The sequence below is a fragment of the Ambystoma mexicanum genome, chromosome 10 (assembly GCF_040938575.1).
Source record: "Ambystoma mexicanum isolate Mex_15411 chromosome 10, UKY_AmexF1_1, whole genome shotgun sequence".
NCBI lineage: Eukaryota > Metazoa > Chordata > Amphibia > Caudata > Ambystomatidae > Ambystoma > Ambystoma mexicanum.
Genome location: NC_090932.1, coordinates 78,531,580 through 78,551,070, shown reverse-complemented (window position 1 = coordinate 78,551,070; position 19,491 = coordinate 78,531,580). Strand labels below are relative to the sequence as shown.

Sequence of the window (19,491 nt, the reverse complement as noted above, 5' to 3'; positions counted from 1 at the left end):
GCCTTGGCGAAAGAATAGAGCTCTGAGGAACGCCACAGGTAGAGTGTGGTGGAGAATAGGAAAGGACCCAATTGCACTTGAGGGTTGGTTTGAAAGGAAGGTTGTTGGCCATGCCAGTGCCTGGTCCGTGATGTCAAGGGAATCAGACTCAATTTATGAGGATGGTATGACTGACCGTGTCAAAGTCAGAGGAAAGATTGAGAAGGATCAAAACAGAGGGAGTGTTTGAATCCAGGTTTGAGAGCAGCTTCCATGCCTCTGGATGCTCTAAAGCAGATTGGTGGTTGTGAAGGCAGCCAGCTGATACTGTGTGGTGGGTAAATTGGCAGATGACCAACTTCTCAGTTTACCCAAGAAATCGGTGATGGAGATAGGGTGATAGTTAGCTTGCAACAAAAGGTCTGCAGACAGCTTTTTTAGGAGGGTGCACAAGGGAGGGGTTGAGGGAAAGAGCCAGTGGCAAAGGAGCAGTTGCAGAGTTCAGCCAAGGAAAGGGGCAAGGGAGGATAGGTTGTCCTTTAGAGTTTTGTAAGAGCAGGGGGAGCACCTGTTTGGAGACCTCTTCTGGTGCACTGAGAGAGAATGAGGATAGTATGTGGTGTCCGAGGTAGGGACGATAGGAGCAGGGGTCGGGAGGGGGTTCAACGAAAGTGCAGACAGGATGTCCTGAGTTTTGGAGGAGAAGTGCGAGGCCAGTGCAGAGCGCCTGGGAGGGAAGAGAGGAGGAGACTGGAGTAGGATTGGCAAGTTCCTTGCAGATTTTGAACAGTTCAAACGTGTTATTGGTGGCCCCAGAGATGCACGCTTGGACATGCACCCTCTTCTTGGAGCAGATGGTGAGACAGTTTTGCCTTTGGAGCAGGCAGCGGGCCAGTTTGTCAGAAGATTTACCTGAGGCCTATAAGATTGTGTCTTCACTGCCCTTGGCAGGACCGTTTACAGGAGGCAGCTTAAGAAAGCAAATCCCCGAAAATAGCTGTAGGAAGGACTGCTGCCTTATTTTACCAAATGGAAAGCCAGAATAATTGGGACTGTATTTTCAGAGATTCCTGAATGCACAACTCTTGCCATATGCATGATTTTTTTTTAAAGCATTTTTATTTTCTATTACAACCAAAACAAAATGCAACAAACTTACAGCACACATTCTAACATTTCTGATCTACTTTGCATTTTCGGGTCTGCTGTCAACCCAAACTCCGAGCCCCCCCCTCCGAGCCTACTCCACTTCTCGCTCCGCGCCTGCTCCTATTAAGGGGATTCCTCTTTCTGTATCCTCCTCAGATTCTTGGTCGCTTGAGCATTCTTGGGCAGGTCCCCATAGTGTGGCCACTAGGTGCTTCCAGGCTGTCAGGGTTTCTGCCTCTTCCTCCCCCCCTCTGTTCCCAGTTTCGTGCCATACTGCTGTTTCAGCTTCGGTCCATTTTTGTAGGTCACTCCACCAGGAGTCTATTCTAGGTCTGTTACATGCCTTTCATTCCATGCCCATTCTGCGCTTGGCAAGTATGTATGCCAAGGGGGGGGCGTGGCTAACGTGCCATGTAACGGGACGTGCCTGAGAAGAGCTGCTCTGGAGATCCGATACAGATCCGTGACAACATGCACTAAAACTTTATAATCAACACTGAAAATGACGACCCGGGCATGTGAAGGGATGCTCTGCCATCACTGGAAATGCTGAGCGGATTGTATAGACAGCGGCGGTGAGAATGACAACAAAGCTCTTGACGGCCCTGAGACTTTGTATCCAACATGGCGAATAACAAAGGGCGAGCTGCCGTGACTGTGCGACCTGTGGGATCGATCCGAGCGCGAAGCGAAATGGATACATTGTGCCCATTTACTTGTGAAATACGAAACAGCGACTGAAGGCGAGGTCGCGTGCTGCAGTGTGGGGCTTAGGAGAGCGGGTGTGCCCGTGCAGCGTGCACAGTGACCGCGTGAGCAGGAGACAGGGGGACCGGCATCGGGTGCCTGTGCGGCCCCCCCAACTACTGGAATGGCCGTGAGAGCTGCTCCCCACTGCCCACCGTCTCGAATGTTGCGAGAGCACGGGCGCCGCGCACTTAGAGTACTGAGCGGTGGATGGATCGGGATGTATATCGAGTGCAAGACGGATGGGCTATATGCGTATGAGGGCGGTGATGGCCGCTTCATGAAACCCGAGCGGCCCTGCGAAGCAGTAAACTATTGAGCGGGTGGCCTCTCTTCGCCCGCATGTGAGGGGGCTGTGGGGACACGGGACTGTACAACGAAGATCCCGTGTGCACAGGCTGGGCATTTTCGGGACACACAAAGGCATCCTTGCAGGCATGGCTGTACACACTGGAAGCTGGATTGAACTGGAAGGCGGAGAGGTGAGGCTTGCTGAACATTGTGCTTGCATAACAGACAGGCTCTACGCTGCACCAACTACTAAGAGGAATCTCGGCAACGTAGATGGAAATATAAAAACGAGGGCATTGTAATGAAGAGCCCCTTACTGCTTGTGGCCAATACTGGACTGAACTACCCAAGAGAGGAGGGCTCTCGCACCGAATGCTGGTCGGGTGCGGGAGCGATTCGTAAGAGGTGGGGCCCAAATACATGGAGACATTATTTGCACAGTGAGAGAAGCGATGTGGCTCGATGGGCTTTACATCTGCACGACAAGCAAGCTCACATGCTGTATTAACTAATGGGAGGAGTCATGGCCACATTAATGGAAATATAAGGACGAGGGCATTGCAACATAGAGCCCCTAGCCGCTCACGGCTGATACTGGACTGAACTGTCGTGAGGGGGAGAATCGCGCACCGGAGGTTGATGGGGTGCGGAAGTGGCCCATGGAAGGTGAAGCCCAAATACATGGGGACATTAATTGCGCTGTGTGGCAGATGAGCCAACTGATACGTGGGAAGAGATAACCCTCTCGGCGCATTGCTCGGTGCGCAGGAATCCTTGCAGACGCCTCGGAACAATAATCAGAACCAGTGGTGACCTGCTGACTACACTGTGAAATTGAGCAACAGAATTGCGGTACCTCGGTCGGAGCAGTGTGAGACACTTGCCCCAGATCACAATATGACAGGGAGAGTGATCAAGGGCAAGAGCAAGCAGCCCACGATGGAGGCGTTCACCAAGACGCAGCATTCTCCAGCCGCGTCGGTGCTGGGGAGCGCAAGTGGACCCACAGGAAGTTCCCCGGGGACTGAAAACCACCAGATATTGGCAGCCATAACGGAACTAAAGGATTCTTGGGGGATAGCAATGGCAGACTTAAGGATTTCCTTGGTGGCCAAGATCGACGCGGTAGGGATTGATGTCAACTTGCTGTGACAAGATGTCAGAGTGCTGGCAGACAGAACAAGCAGCCTGGAAAGCGCGGTCAAAACTAACACAACCACCAGCAATGACAATGCGAAGGAAGTCCACATACTAAAACAACAAGTAGCTAACCTGGAGAATCGTGCGGAGGAGGCGGAAGGGAGAGCGAGAAGGAACAACATTCGAGTGGTTGGCCTGCCGGAGGGAGAAGAAGGCCAGGATCCTACAGACTATGTGGAGAATATGATACTGCAGGAAATAGGAGCTGACAAACTCCCAAGGATTCACAGTGGAGCGTGCACATGGAGCCCTCACGAGGAAACCAAAGCCGCGGAGCCCCTCCCCGTGCAATAATTGCCAAGATCCTGAATTACAAAGATTGTGAGAAAATATTGGAGTATTTCAGCAAAGGGGGCGCGATAGACAGAGCTTCGGCTGAAATCACAGCTTATCCTGATTATACGATGCTGGTCCAAAGACAAAGGTACAACTTTGTAGCGGTGAAGAGACGGCTGCGCACGGCTGGCATCAAATATATGCTTCTATACCTCGCGAGACTGAAAGTGATACACAAGAGTCGAATGTTTTTCTTTGATACCCCAGAGGAGGCTGCTGCATGGTTGGACTTACAGGGCTACCCAGAACAGGATGCCACACGAGCCCAAGGAGAACAAGATAAGTGACTAAAACAATTTATGCATACTGGTATATCACATTGTGAGGTATCTCAGTAGAGAATCGACAGGAACACTAAAAGATGAGTAGAGATGAGAGGTGCGGAAGGTAGGTTATGATATCCTTGATTCTAGTGAAGCGCATTGGACTGGAATATAGAGCCTTGAGTATATAAGTAAATTGGATACTAGCATGTTGTAGTAATGTGGCAAATAGGAGCGGCAGAGCACAGGCACCTTACCCCCCAAGTAGTAGAAGAAGTAGCAGGATAGTCATTAGGGCTACCTCACCCTGCTGAGCCTCGAGTACAGGCTATTGCTGGAAAGGGCTAGATGCGGGGGGGCCTGAGATCCAGAAATGGAGCTGGGCAACTGTTGGGAGGGGCGGGGGGGTAAAGTTAGGGAAGGGTGGCGGAAGGGGTGTTTGGGGTGTTTGTAATTAAGGGTACCAGGAACAGGGTGGCACTATGGAAGCTGCAGAAGTTTTACGAAAAAGGTGGAATAAAACTGCCTAATTATGAGGTCTATTATGTAGCGAGCCAACTGCAATATGTCGCCAAATGGCTCTCAGATGAATCGAACCCTGAATCCAGACTGTTTAGTCAAGACTGTGCCCCATTCTATTTAAAAGAGATGATCTGGCTGCCCAAGACAGAAATGAAAGAGCGCCCTAAAATGATGATGCTTGGATGGAAGATGTGACGCCGGGCATTCTAGATGATGAAAAACCCAGTCCCATGCTCCCCGCAGATACCGTTGGTTGCACTGACAGGAGGAGATGAGCAGTTACGGATGACAATTGGGAACCACTGGGAATCGGTGGGGCTGGTAACGATGGGAGATGTTTGGCGAGAGGGGACTATCATACATTTTGAAGAGTTGGGAGAGGAGATGGGGTTACACGTGGGCCAGTATATCACATATCACAGAATGGTGCAGAGAATTAAGAAAACATGGCCTGAAACGATACTAGAAGAAGAACCAGATGCTACCATAGACACAATATATGATATTGCAGAAGGGGGCGTGAGATCTCTAGATTGTATGAAATGATGTCTAAAGTTGGGAAAGAATTAATACTATTGATACTAGATTGGGAAGCGGAAGTAGGAGCCCTGATGGCAGACGGGATGTGGGAACGTGCCCTGGGGTACCATAAGAAGGTGTCCAGAAACGCAAGATTAAAACAGATACAACTATGTTACGCACAGGGCATACATGACACCCCTGAGGATATCGAGGTTTGAAAATGCAGGGCGACAAACATGTTATAAATGCGACGAGGAACAGGCTGACATGGTACACATGTTCTGGTCATGCCCGGTAATTGAGCGCTTCTGGGGTGAAGTGGCGCGGAGACTTGCGGAAAAGGGGGTCACTATTGTCATAGATTCCGCCTGGACCTGCTTGCTGGGGGGGTTCCCCAGATCGCAGAAACTTAAACATGTCAATAAACTAAAAGATCTAGCGTATGTGCTAGCAAAAAGAAAGATTGCCATGGGATGGAAGACCTGTCATAGGCCACGGGTGGAGGTGTGGTGGAAAGAGTTGCAGAAGTGGGCGGAGGCAGAGACCACGGTGTGGCAAGAGGCAAGTAACATAGGGGGAGAGGAAGAGGTGGGAACCCTGATGGCATGGAGATCGTTGATAGCGGTACTATTTGGAACGATACAAGATCGGACAGAATCTGCGGAAAATGAAACCCCGCCACGTGGGGCGGATACAGAGTGATTGGAATGAATAGGCTTGCAAGGGGGGGTGGGACAAGGGGAGCAGTGACCGAATTATGCGAAGAACAATGTGCACAATTGTACTGGTGATGTCTGCACTGCGAGTTTGGTTTGTATTGTTTTTGTTTGTTTGAATTCAATAAAAACTGTTTAATAGCAAAATAAATATGTATGCGAAAGCCTTTAATTTGCTCAAATGTTTTAGCTGACGTGGCCTGGGGAATCCTCCTAGCAGACATGCTCACGCTGATTCGACATTTAATTTAATCCCTTTCTCTTCAAGCCGGTGGGCTATTTCCCCCCAAAAATGTCCCAATTTCCGTGCATGCCCAAAACAGTATCATCCCCGCATTGTCTTCTCCACACTTGGGGCATGTTTGCCATTCTGCATTCTTGATTTTGCCTATTCCTTGGGGAATCATATATCCTGTATGGGTTATATATAGCTGTATTTGCTGTAGCCTCGCATTTCTAGAAAGTTTTTTGTGGTACCCTTGTGCCCGCTCCCACATCCCATCACTCATTGGTATCTCTGCCTCTTCTTCCCAGTCTTGTCTCAATTGTGTAACCTCGTTTCCCACTTTGGTCATCAGGAGTTCATATCATCTAGATATCCCATGTCCCCCCTCTGCAATATGATATATTGTGTCTATGACCGCATCAGGTTGCTCTTCTAAAGCTATCTCTGACCATGTCTCTTTAATCTGCCGTACCATTCTATTGTATGTGATGTACTGCCCTCCATGCAGTCCCATTTCCTCTGCCAGCCCCTCAAACCCCTTTATCTCCCCTTCCTGCCACATATCTCCCATTGTTACAAATCCCACTGTTCCCAATGCCTCCTAATTGTCTTTATTAGTTGCTCATCCTTCCCCGCCAGCGCAACCAGTGGTATTTGTGGAGAACATGGTGTTGGTTTCTCCATGGCCTGACAAGCTTTCCGCCATATCTCCCAACCCAGTACCAGCATCTTGGGGTGTTCTTTTATCTCTTCCTTAGGCAGCCATATTATTTCGTTTAGGAAGAACGGAGCACATTCTAATCGCATCAATCTCAATTCTGAGGTATGGTCTTCCGACAGCCACTTGGCCACATATTGCAGTTCACTTGCTAAGTAATACATCTCATAGGTTGGCAGTTTTATGCCCCCTTTGTCGTGTGTGTTCTGCAGCTATCAAAGAGCAATCTGTTCCTTGTCCCATGCCATAGAAACCCCTTGCATATGCTCCGTAGCTTCAGGAAGAACCGCCTCAGTATCAGGCATGGCATAGTCCCAAAAAAGTGTAATAGTCTGGGCAATACTATTATCTTCAGCGACACCACCCTTCCCATCATTGCCATAGGGAGCTTGGACCAGAACCTCATGCTGTTTTCAATTTTCTGCACTGCTTTCTCAGTGTTGTACTTATGTTCCGACTCCACGGAGTGATAGATGTCTATCCCCAGGTATCTGAATGTTTTTGGTTCCCATGGTATTTGTAAGACCGGTAGTTGATCGCATGGGGTCCCTATATACCTCCCTAATGGGGAATATGCATGATTTCTTGGGATTCACCGCTATACCAGATAGCGACGCAAATCGATCCATCACTTCCAAAATATGTTGGAGATTTTCTTCAGGGTATCGTAAGTGTAGCAGCATGTCATCCGCATATAGCGAGATTAGATACTACCTCGTATTGCTGTCTCAGGTATATTGCCAGGGGTTCCAGTGCTAAGATATACAGCATCGGTGACCAAGGACATCCCTGTCTGATACCTCTGCTCAGTTGCCATCTTTCGGAGATGACAACTCCAGTTTTGACTCTGGCTAGCAGCACGCTATACAATAGTTCGACCCACTTGAGGTACCCTGGTCCTATCCCATAAAGAGTCAGAGCCGCCATCAGCCAGGGCCACCTGACAGAGTCAAAGGCTTTTATCGCGTCGAGTGATACAATTGCCATCTGCTCCGTGTTTCCTTTTGTGTGTTCTATAACCCGATGGAGTCGTCTGAGGTTGTCGTATATGTTCCTGCGCAGAAGATACCCAGTTTGATCCGGGTGTATTCATTTATTAATGATTCTTTTCATTCTGTTTTCTAATACTGCTGTGAGTATTTTACCATCTTGATTCAGCATCGATAGTGGTCTGAAAGAGCCGCAGTCCCTGCCCGGCTTGTTAGGTTTTGGGAGCGGAATAATTATTGCTTCTCTTAGGGATTCCGGCAGCCTCTCTATCTTGAATGCCTCATTTAGCATTGCAAGTAGCGGGGGTAGTACCTCGTTCCTGTACATCTTATAGAATTCGCTGGGGAGCCCATCTGCTCCCGTTGTCTTACTAGTGGGTAGTTGTACCACCACCTCTTCCAGCTCTTCTAGTCTAATTGGGACATCTAGTACCTCACTCTACGCCGTGCTAATTCGTGGCAATCCTATATCCTCCAGCGTGTCCATTATTTCCCGATTATTGCTATCTTCTTCATCCCCATATAACTTCCTGTAGTATTCTAGGAACTCTCGATTGATGCCCTCTTGGGTGGCTACTAGTGGCCCATCTTCCCTTGTTATTGCCCTTGTCGTTGGTCTGGGGGGGGGTCTCTCTTTTATGCAGCCATGCTAACATCCTTCCGGGTTTGTCTCCCCCCACATTATATAGTTCAGGTTACATAGCCTCCCCCAGTGTTCTGCACATTCCTGTTGCAGTCGGTTTATGGTTTCGCCATCCTCCTTCGTGATGCCCCCTCTGCTTAGGGCTGTCTCTAGTTTGGTTTCGGCTTTCTGTAATTCTCTTAGTATACCCCTGTGCAGCCCCCTAGATTTAGCTATCGCTATCCCTCTCACCATCGCCTTAAAGGCTTCCCATAGTGTACCAGCAGACTCCACGTTCCCACTATTAGTCTCAAAGTACTTTACAAATTCTTCTCTTAGGTCCTCTCTAAACATTACATCTTTGAGTGCTTCGGCTCTGAGTCACCAAGTTGGTATCTTGGCCCTTGGGGGACGATATTGCCATATTTAAACCAATAGTGAGTGGTCCGAAAGGACCCTCGCCTTGTATTCGGTCTGTAGTACTTCTGCTACCATTTCCTGCGTAGCAAACATATAGTCTAGTCTCGTATACAGGTTATGTGGGGCGGAGTAATGGGTATATTGCCTATCTTGTGGGTGGCGCACCTCCATATATCCTCTAGTTACAAATCCATAAGCAGGATCTGCAGGGCTTTAGCTGCTGGGGCGGACCTATCTTGTTTATTATCCGACCTGTCCACCTTCGGGTTTAATATACAGTTAAAATCTCCTGCCCAGATCACCGCCACCCCCATGTGCGGACTCAATTTGCTGTATAGGATCTTAAAGTATGTAACAGTGTCCTGGTTTGGGGCATATGTGTTGATTATACATATTTCTCTATTTTCCACCATGTCCCGTATAACCACCAACCTCCCATCTGCATCGATTGTGGATTGTAGTAGTTGAAATGGGACATGCGGTGCTACCCACGTAATTACTCCTCTGACGTAGGCCGAATATGTTGCTCCTGTAACAGTACCTCCCCACTTTTTCTGAATTATCTCCAATTTTTCTTTTGTGAGATGGGTCTCTTGTAGTAGGGCTACATCTGTTTTCTGCCTTCTGAGGTACACCATTACCTTATTCCTTTTTAGGTAGTTATTAAGCCCCCTGACATTCCAAGAAATTACCTTAAGGTCCCCCATGTTCTATCCTAGCCCCACCTCCCTTCGTGCCTTCCCAACCCTTATCCAGTATGCAAGTGCCAGCTCATGTAGGCTCGTACCCCACCATAAACTACCCTTAACTATTAACACTTCAACTTCCCAAACCTCCCCCCCTCCCTACCTTTCCCCTCACTTCCCTGCACCAACTTAATCCCCAACTCCTGACTTTCCCTCCCCCATCCCAACTGCTGCCCAGCTCCATACCTGGATCTCAGGCACCCCCCGCATCTTGCCCGTTTCTTGGCTGTCACCAGTACTCTGGGCACAGCAGGAAGATGACGCCTTACAGGCGTCTCAACAACTTTAGCTATTGGGGATAGGTCATCCTCATTCTGTGTCTCCCATGTTGGCTATTGTCTGCAGCGCATTTATGCTTATAGCTACCTTATGCAATTCTATATTCCAGTCCAGCATGTCCGCCCACTGATTTATCAATTAGTTCACGTCCGTACGTCTTGGTGCACGAATTACATCTGTTACTGGCACCTCAATAAAGTTTCTCCCACCTCCTGCAATATCAAACATAGCGCTGTATCACTTATCCTGTCCATCTCGATCCTGGCCGTCTTCAGACTCTGGGCATCCCTGGGTATCCAGCCAGCATGCCGCCTCCTCCGGGGTTTTGAAGTGTGCCTTCCCTTTCTGTAAGACCTTAAGTTTCGCAGGGTACAAAAGCATGTATTTGAATCTGGCAGTCCTCAATCTTCTTTTCACCGTAGCGTAGCTGTAACGTTGTCTCTGTACCAGCATGGTATAATCCGGTTACGCAGTGACAGTCGCCACAGCTCGCATTATTGTTCCTCCGTTCCGAAAGAATTCCAAGATCTTTTCCCTGTCTCTGTAGTTTAATATCTTTGCTGTTATGGCTCGGGGAGGGGCCCTAGGTTGCAGTCTTCTCATCAGGGCCCTATGCTCTCGTTCAATCACAAACCCCTGGGAGAGCTTGCCTGCCCCTATTTCCTGGATTAACATGTTTTCCACATAGTCCGTGGGGTCCTGGCCGCCTTCTCCCTCCGGTAGGCCCACCCCGCATATGTTATTGCGTCTCGCCCTCCCTCCTGCTGCCTCAGCTCGGTTTTCCAGGTTAGACATTTGTTGCTTTAAAATATGGATGATTTTGGTTTTGGTGGTGCTAACATTGGTGTTGGTTTTAACAGCGCTTTCTAGGCCACTTGTTCGGTCCGCCAGTGCTCTTAAGTCCTGTCTTAGTAAGTTGACCTCTACGTCTAAAGCATCTATCTTGGTTTCCAATGCCGCTTTGAGGTCTGCCATCGCGGCTCCCCACGAGGATTTCAGTTCCGTTATGGCCACCAGGATTTGGTGGTCGTCCCTCGGCGAGGTCATCTCTTCCGGTGCGGTATCCGTAGACTGTACAAGCGTGGTCAAGGCATGCTGTGTTTTGGCGAATGTCCCTCGTTGGCTGCTTGCCTTTATCTTTGCCCCCCTTGAGCGCCATTGCCCTGAACGTCCCAGGTCTCACTCGTCTGCTGCTCAGGTTTACGTCTTTCTCACCGTGTTTTAGTATTTGTGCTGGTCCCCGGCTTTGGCTTCTCGAGTTCTGGCTTCGTCTGCTGCGTACGTTTATGCCTCTGTGTGCAGGTCGCCCATGTTTGTGGCCTGCAGTTCTAATCCCTCGGATGCCCAACTCTGGTGCGCTTCGTTGTGTCGTGGGGGCTTTGGCGCTGCACCAATTCTTTGACGTAGTTCAGTTACCTCTGGTCCACCCTTCCAAGTACATGTTGCGCGCTTCCTACGCTCGAGTGGTGTGCGCACTGGTTCTTCAAGCGTGTTTAGGCCCCCTTCCAGGGCCAGTGCGCTGTTTTAGAGGAGGACGAGCCCGGCTCTTATTCCGCTTGCGTGGCGGCACTTTGCAAGGCTATTCTCGCCTCATTGTTATGCTGTCCATAGTAGTCAGCCGGTGTTTCTTTTCCGCCTCACCGAGGGTGTTCTTTCCCGTCTCCTCATTATTTACTCGCCTCCAACTTTATTAATTTATGGGGAGTGCACCTCCTTTCATGCCAAGGTCCACTGTCTGCTTACCTTTGGCTCTGGCTTAGTTCCTCTGTCCTCGTGGGGCCATCATTGGACAGCTGTTCGATGCCCAATCTTGGTCTATGCCCTCATTGTACTGTTCTCTGTATTCCGCGGCGCTCTGGTGCTCCCGTGTTCTTTGGTACCTCTGTGTTGTCACTTATTGTTGGCGGGGGCAGCTTCTCGAGCATCACCCGCTGGGTGCACCGCGCCCTGTTATTGATATGTCCCTTATTTGAGGCATGCTACTGTGTTCATAAGGTGCCCATTGGATATAGGGGAGGCATTTTCCCGTTCTGTTTAATATCTTCCTATTAAAAGGGCTGTGTTTGCTTATGTTCGCCGGCTTCCCTACGGCGCTGTTGGGCAGTGGCTGTGTTTATTCCCCCGGCATTCACTGAATGGTATAGTCCTCCGGAGCTCCTCCGTGCCCGCTATGACACATCTGTTGTCATAGTGGCCGCTCCTGCAGCACATTTATGCTCACATTTCCTATTTAATATTGCAGCCGCTCATCGTCCGGCTGTTTTTGCAGCGCGTGTGGCCGCTGAGTTCTGCCCAATTCTTGGGCGTTTAGCATGCACCGTCAATGGGGGCCCGGGCGTCAGCGCGCGGCTGTCCTTGCTGTTTTGCGGGAGTGCGTCTCCCATCCCTGGTCGCCCGCCTGGCCACCCTTTTCCACCCTTGTCATGCGGGTGCTCTGGCACGGGCAGCTGATTCCGGCTGTATGCTCGTCTTCTTGCTTGATGTACTCAGCCGTTGTCTGCCCATATGAATGCGCGCCCGATTCCTGGCTGCAGCGGTTGTCACAGCCGGCTCGGTCTGCGCATCCAGAGGGTCCTTTGTTTTGGGCTCGCCGCCATCTTGCTGCCAGCCCTACGTCTTCAGTCGGCGGCTTCAAAGTTCCATAACTCTTGGCAATTCCATTCGATTTACACACGAAAGCATGGATCAGATTCCGCTTCCCTTCTTATTGATCCCATCTGCTTTTCTTCCTGAAATAAGTGGTCTGAAGGCATGCGCCCGCCCGGATCAGTTTTTCGGATCCGGGAGCCCACAAAGAGAGCAGCCCATTCCATAGCTGCCAAGCCACGCCCTCCCTTGCCATATGCATGATGGTGTTGTTTTCAAAGCACCTTTTGCCAATCTGAGAGACTTGTTTTCAACAATCTGTAATGACATTCTCGTGTCCACATAGCTCTCATTGGGTTGAGTGCGTGTCCACAAAAATTCCTTGTGGATCTTAGAACCCCATGAACTTGGGCAACAACTGATGTCTGCTTGGAAAGTGAAGTCCTCATAAAATTTGTCACACAGGTAACCAAAGACTGCCCATCTCTGGTTCTGGCAAGCCAACAAGAATGGGATTTATCGTCTTCGTTTCCGGACCTAGGCCATTTGCAATCATAGCTCTTGGGTGGCACGGTAATGGCAGAAAGCCTACAACCCTCATCATCGCAGTGGTGGGATGAAGCCCGTTGATCACCAGGGAAAGGTTGAGGATCCCAAACACTACAGAGAGAATTTGAGAGGGAGAGTCCCTCACGACAGTGGCAGATGTAAGCCCACTGACCGCCAAAGGACGGTCAGGGACCTTAAACAGGATAGGAGTCATACTTGTCAGAGGATGGGAAAGTGGGAATAGGTGCCATAAACAAAAAGGGAGGAGGGGATGGAGCAGAGGGGGATAGCAAGGGTGCACGTCAGTCCTGTTAGGTGAAGCATAGGTCAATAATGCAGAAAAAGGGTTTGACGTATTTGGGAACAATTGCACTGTATTTCAAGGCATATTAGGAGAATAGGAAATTAGTAAATGTTTTAATGCATGAGGGGCCCACAATGTTCTTGTGATGAAGGGCTGCTGTCAAAGAAACCCCCAGATTACATGCTTTGGGGAATGGTCTGAGGAAGTCCGGGGAAATTATATATAAGAGACTATGGGTGTGTTATTAGATGCTGGAAGATAAATCAGCTACGCTTTAGCTGAGAATATTAGATAGTGTAAGGGTGCAGAAGAAGGAGGCTGGCACAAAGGTGGCATGCTTGGGCTAAAGACCCATTGAATAGGAAAGAAAAAGAAAACCTTTCTGTCCCTATTCCTAAGAGGGGTTTCCCTGACTCAACTAAAGAGATAAGGTGACTGCCAGGATGTCTCAACTCAAAGGTGTCCACCGTCCTGTGTCAAGAAAACATTTTGAAAGTTTAATACAAAACCTAGGTTTAGATTTTAATACAAATGAAGGAATTTCTAAGAAGTTGGTTAAAAATATTGCTATTGTGGGAATGGGTTGATGTTAAACATTTAAAACTTTAAATAGTTTGAGAGAATCCACTATGCATTTTCCCAGTTATAATGTGCCCCAAAGAAGCATCTGGAAATTCCCGAATCGGAATCTGGCCAGAGCTTATTTAATATGTAGATTACATTTATTGTTAACAGGTGAAGTTGCAGGAGCTAGATTAAGGGAACCTTTATGGTTAACAATGAGTCATTTGTGCCAACAAGATACTCTAGAAACTTTGAAGCGTTTAGTAATTGAATGTGTTGCAAACTTTATAATATAAACCTATATTGTAACAGAATTTGTTTGGAATCGTATCATGAATGGTCAACAGATATCCTTGATTATTGCTACTATATTGTTTTAGAAACATATTGATGGTTATAACTGATGTTTAGTTGTTGGTGCTGGATTAAAAACATTTTCATGGTTAAGAAAATGTCAGATATTTTAGATTCTTTTGAGCACTCAGTAATTTAATGTGCTGTTTTGAATTAAATGTATTAAACACTTTATAAAAATGTGTAATAGAGAATTACTCTAACAACTGAAACCCTTTGGAATCGCAGCATGAATGGTTAATGTTGATGATTTTTGTTATTTTTTGCAAATATATTGGTATTTTTATTGATATTGATTTTATTATTAATGGAGTACAGTATATGGTTTTCTTTAAACCATAATACTGTTTATTAAATAAAATAAGAGAAATAATACAATTGTTTTCAACATCTACATTAAAATGATTACCGTCCCATTTCAAAGCATTGTGACTTATTAGCCAGTTGCTTTGCCCTTCTCTAGTTATTTTACGATCCAGGTGAAGGGAATAGCTAGAATCCAGCTAGAATAGGGGTCGTCCCATAACTGGAAAGGAGCTTCTATCTTTCTTGGTTTAGCTTGCTACACTTGTACTCCCAATGTCGGGGCGCTGTGACTCTTTCGTGGCTCACCACCTGTTCTTTCTTTTGTAGGTTGGTGGAAGAGTTCATGCTGCTGGCAAATATGGCTGTTGCCCATCAGATCCGCCGCACATTCCCAAAGCAGGCTCTCCTGCGCCGTCATCCGCCACCCCAGAGCAAACTGTTGGATGACCTGGTTGAATTCTGTGACCAGATGGGTCTAAAGATTGATTTCAGCAATGCTGGAACCCTTCACGTGAGTAATATATGGAAATGAGATGGCAGGCACGTGGTGACCCTGAACATGAGTCGCTTACGTTATTGGTCCGCCCTCTCCCCATGACTTCTGGGAGATCCATGCATGTGGTATTGTGAACAGAGCATTTTTTGCAAAGCATAGACCTGCACACAGATGTAGCTATATCCGTGTCCTGCTGAGTCCCCTCTTAAAAATGTTACAGGCATCCGTAGCTCAGTCCTATCTCTCTTCTGGACTGAATGGAACTTTTTCATGCCGAGCTGTACACAAGAGGTTTGCTATTCGCTTCTCAAAACCTCAGTGGGTTGTTCTCACGAGTGCACTACCTTTGTTACAGATCTTATTTAGATGTTTGTTACAATACTGGAGTTTAAATTGTGCTGTGCTCTTTTGCATGGTCTCCTGGTGCCTTTGCGGATCTGAACTAAAATTGGCTGGGTAAGGTTAGTGGGGAGAGAGTAAATGAAAGATGGCTTTGATGTTGAGTTGATGCATACAGACGCAAGTACCAAGAGCTCTGCATGCAAGTCAGTGTCTAGGTGTTCTGTGTTGAGAGCATTTATGCGTGAAGGGCAGCCTCACGTGCCTATGGCGCTAGGTTGCATTGACTTGTCCTTTTAGGAAGGACGTTCACATGCCATATCTGGGTGGTTTAGTTGGTATTTGTATTGTGTGTGGGAACTCATAATTTGAACATTGAACTGCAGGGAGCAGTCAGACACCACCATGAACGGAATGGTGAGGGGCGCAGGTAATCTTGAAGCCACACATAGTTCATAACAAGGCTTGAAAACCATAACAAAGCATTGGATGTCTTGGCGATGCTTGAAGACACCTAATCTCTCTCTCCCTCTCCTAAACTCTCTCCCTCCTTTCTTTCTTGCTTTCTGCTCGTTCTCTCCCTCCTAGATACTCTCCCTTCCTCCCTGTCCCTCTATCTCGCTCCCTTTCTGCGCGCTCTCATATATAGATTTGTTGTATCCTGTTTTCAACAAGGGATCTGAACGTTGGCTATGATGGGATGAGGCAATCTGGAGACTTTACTCATTGCCGTAAGTGATGCCTACTGATTATGGGTGCCTATGTCCTCCTCCTGCGTATGTTGGTTAGCAGCCTGAGTGCCGCTTCAACGCTCACTCTAACTTGCTCAGGGGCCAGCTGGGACTTTTGCCCATCAGGGCAGTGCCCACCCGGGCATGGAACAGCATTTTTACAACTGTAAAGAAAAATGGCCGCCGCCGTTACAATAAAGTCCCTTTTTGGATGATGGCGGGCATTTTTTAACATGCTTTACATGGCCCCCGTCACCCGAATTCAATTTTCATGGTGGCGGCCATTTTGTTTGCCTTATTTTTTAATTCCGATGGGAGATGTGCTCACGCTGAGCTCATCGCCCGTCGGAATAAAAAATAAAAAATCAATTCCCCGTGAAATCCCAGTTGAGCGGATACCTTTCACTCTGGCCTACCAAAGCTCTGGCTGGCGGGCCGTTAAACGCCATGTCCGCCCCGGCGGCTGGGTTGAAAGCTATATGAGCAATCCCCACGTGGGGTTTATTATGTTTATCGGTTCGATCCCAAGGCTGCCCTGTGCTTTTAATTTTTTTAAAACTTTTTTAAGTGGATCCTCATAATCTGTAGCTTTAGTACCCCGGGCCAGGGCATCCGTACCCTCACTGTACCCTTTAAACTCTGTTTTAGTTTGGCTTTCAAGAACACCTTTCGCTTCCTCAATGTGCCCTTCTGGTCTTAAGAGTTTCATTCAGAGCAAAAATGTGAAACATTAGCTTTTTCCGGTTAGACCTCCCTCCCCCGGTTGTCTTCTGGAGTTACTTCCAAGACCCAACTTTGGAAGTTGTTCCAGAGCATTCTCTGAAGTCCCTTTGTGACTTTCTTCCAGAACAGTTTCCACGGACCACGTGGGCATTGCACCTAGAAACCTCTTAAAAGCCTTGGAATCTTTCTCCCAGATTCTTTCCAGAGTGTTTTAAAGGGCCACATGTGTGACACAGTTGGGGACTTACCTTGCCTGTATGTGAACCAAGGCCATTAAAGGCTCACACTTCAGGCCTAGGCCTACTGTGTTCGTCCTCTTGCTCGTTAGCTCACCATCACCCCATGGGGACACAATTCCAACTCTTAGATGCTGGCACTTGGTACGGGACTTGAGAGGCATTGGGATCAGTTTGGCAACCTTCAATCTCAGCGGGTTTCTTATTACCAGAGAAGTGTTGGAGAACCCCTAAAGGGGGGTGGAGGAGGCAGTGGAATATGACCTCATGGTGGATGTTTACTTTGCTCCTGTGGTTCTGGAGATCGCTGTAACCAAGGACTCCTTGAAGTTATTTTCATAAGCTTCTGCAGGTCAACTTAAGATGTCCAAAATGTGGTCCCAATAGGACAGGCCCTGTCATAAAAATATTCTAAAGCTCAAGGCAATGTAGCTCTAAAGGCATTCAATCCACTCTGGTCAGACGACTGCTATTTTACGTTAAGACTGTGATGGTCTATGGCAAAAGGCAAACTGGAAAGCATTCCGGCTAAAGTGTGTGCTTTGGTCTGCAGAATTGGGCTATGTTTCGTAGATGGCTGGGGAAACCTCTTTCCATTATTGGGTTAATTGGGGATATTTGCTTACTTGTTTCCACTTATCGCCCCTCCTCCAAAAGGTCCTACTCCTGTTCAAGGCCACCACAGAGTTATGGCTTCTGCAAGCAGTTCACAACTGGTTGACAGGATCTGGAATTCACAGTGGCTCCACCTTTTAATGGCACACTTTTTACTAGTGTGGACATGAATCTAGAGCTTGTCAAACAACGAGCTTAAATACAAGACTTCAGTACATGATCAAATTACTTTGATGTGGTTGCTGGCCTTTGGAGTGTAATGCACTCTCATGCTCCTACCATGGATATAGTAGTGTCTTTCAGTATCTGCCTGGCCTCAAATTCGAGTAAAGTGCTGTTGGTGCAACTTCAGAGCCATCTACAGGTACAAGAGTTCTGATGCAGATTAGTTTTCCTTGCAACATCCAGTAGTCCGGTAAGACCTCTAGAAGATTTGGCCTTTATCAAAAACAATCAACACCTGTTTTAGCTGTGAGGTGAAGATTGCGCTGTGATTAAGTGACCTTCCAGTTGACGTCAAAAGAACCTGTGAGCGATATCACCATGTTATCGAAGCGAGGGAGGACACCAGACCATTTTGAAGGACCAAATAAATAAGGACCACATCTCCCAGAATCCCCCTCATAAAGGGAACATTTGGAGCAGATCTATGAAACTCAACTACAGAATCAAGGGAAGGGAGCCTATGGGCAAACCCTAATGAGCCCATAGAACCATCTTCCCCACATGGAGGAGAACAGTTATGGGAAACCTGCATCTCCCTCCTCTTTTAAGGCCCTGCTTGTCAGGGTGAAACACACTTCGCTGTGAAGCAACCAGAAACCGAGGACGCAACATCTTCCCCACGCTATGGGGAGACTTGATAAAAGGGAAACGCAGGTTTTCCTTCCCCTGCAACCTCAGTAGAAAGTCCCCTTCAGCCAACACCCCCTTGAACTCAATGTCAGAAACTCCCACACAACAAAGAATTTCTATTTATCTGAAGATCAGGGATGTCAATTTCTATCAGACATGACTTGCACTGACACATTTTCAGGTGGCAGAATAATTCCCCTTAAGGGGACCTTACAATGGCACAAAGATGAACACAAGTGGTGAGCCAAGCATTTAGCCAAACTCCCAGTCCAAAATAGGGATTTTACTGCGCACAAAGTAACCCGCAAAGTTCAGTAGACCGCAAGAGCCAACTCCAATAAGAGCAAGTCCTGCAGCCAGGTGGGAGATTCAAGAAAAAAACAAATTATAGCAGTTTGCAGCTCCATACAAAAAGAAATCCAAAATGGTGGCTGACCTATTTAAAGTCTTCTTTCCCATTTCCAGGACTACAAATTCTTACTCACCCTGAGCATGTTTGGAAAGAAAACGGCCTTTCCATCCATTTGGGGAGAAGCTATTCAGTCCAAGCTCTACGTAAAGGCCAGTTCCCAGGGCATCTGGGAGTTTTGGAGTGCAGAGTTGACGCATACTGATATTGGAGGGCTGTGGAACTGTTGAAGATATGACAATGAGAAGGAAGCAGCCTGTAGACCCGGAGAGTGGAGGAAAATGGTGAAAAAGAAAGCATCTGGAGAGCGGAGGAAGGTTCAGTGAAAAAGATAACCCAGAGAGTGGGGAAAGGTGAAGTAAAAGAGGAAACTTGGAGAGTGGAATAAAGAGAAACTGTAAGATCTCGAGAACGCTAGGGGGCGCGGACCAAGATGGCCATGTGAAGCTGAGCTCCTCAAAATTTCAGCTTTGGCAAGTCGATATTGAGGTGCAGACCCCCATCCGCTGCATACATATGGCGCATTCAGACCCCTGACCTCTCAAAGGTGCACATCAGAATTTCTGAAGCCCTGCGGACCGAGGAAGGCGGTATATTTTCTTGGAAATAGTGGAGCGGAGGCTGCAGCAGGCTTTCCTAGGTGTTGCAGGCTTTGTGGTGCACTAAGGATTAATAGGAGACACTGTGCCCCAGAGAAGA

The 19,491-nt window shown here is 47.8% G+C and overlaps 1 protein-coding gene across 2 annotated transcripts in view; it reads left to right on the top strand.

Moving 5' to 3' along the window:
- DIS3L2 (DIS3 like 3'-5' exoribonuclease 2) overlaps positions 1-19,491 on the top strand; it is a 2,640,663-nt gene that overhangs the window by 2,410,288 nt on the left and 210,884 nt on the right. For both annotated transcript variants that reach the window (XM_069617547.1, XM_069617548.1), the window contains one exon: positions 14,716-14,899. In XM_069617547.1, coding sequence (XP_069473648.1) covers positions 14,716-14,899 — 184 coding nt within the window. The remainder of the gene's footprint in view (positions 1-14,715; positions 14,900-19,491) is intronic.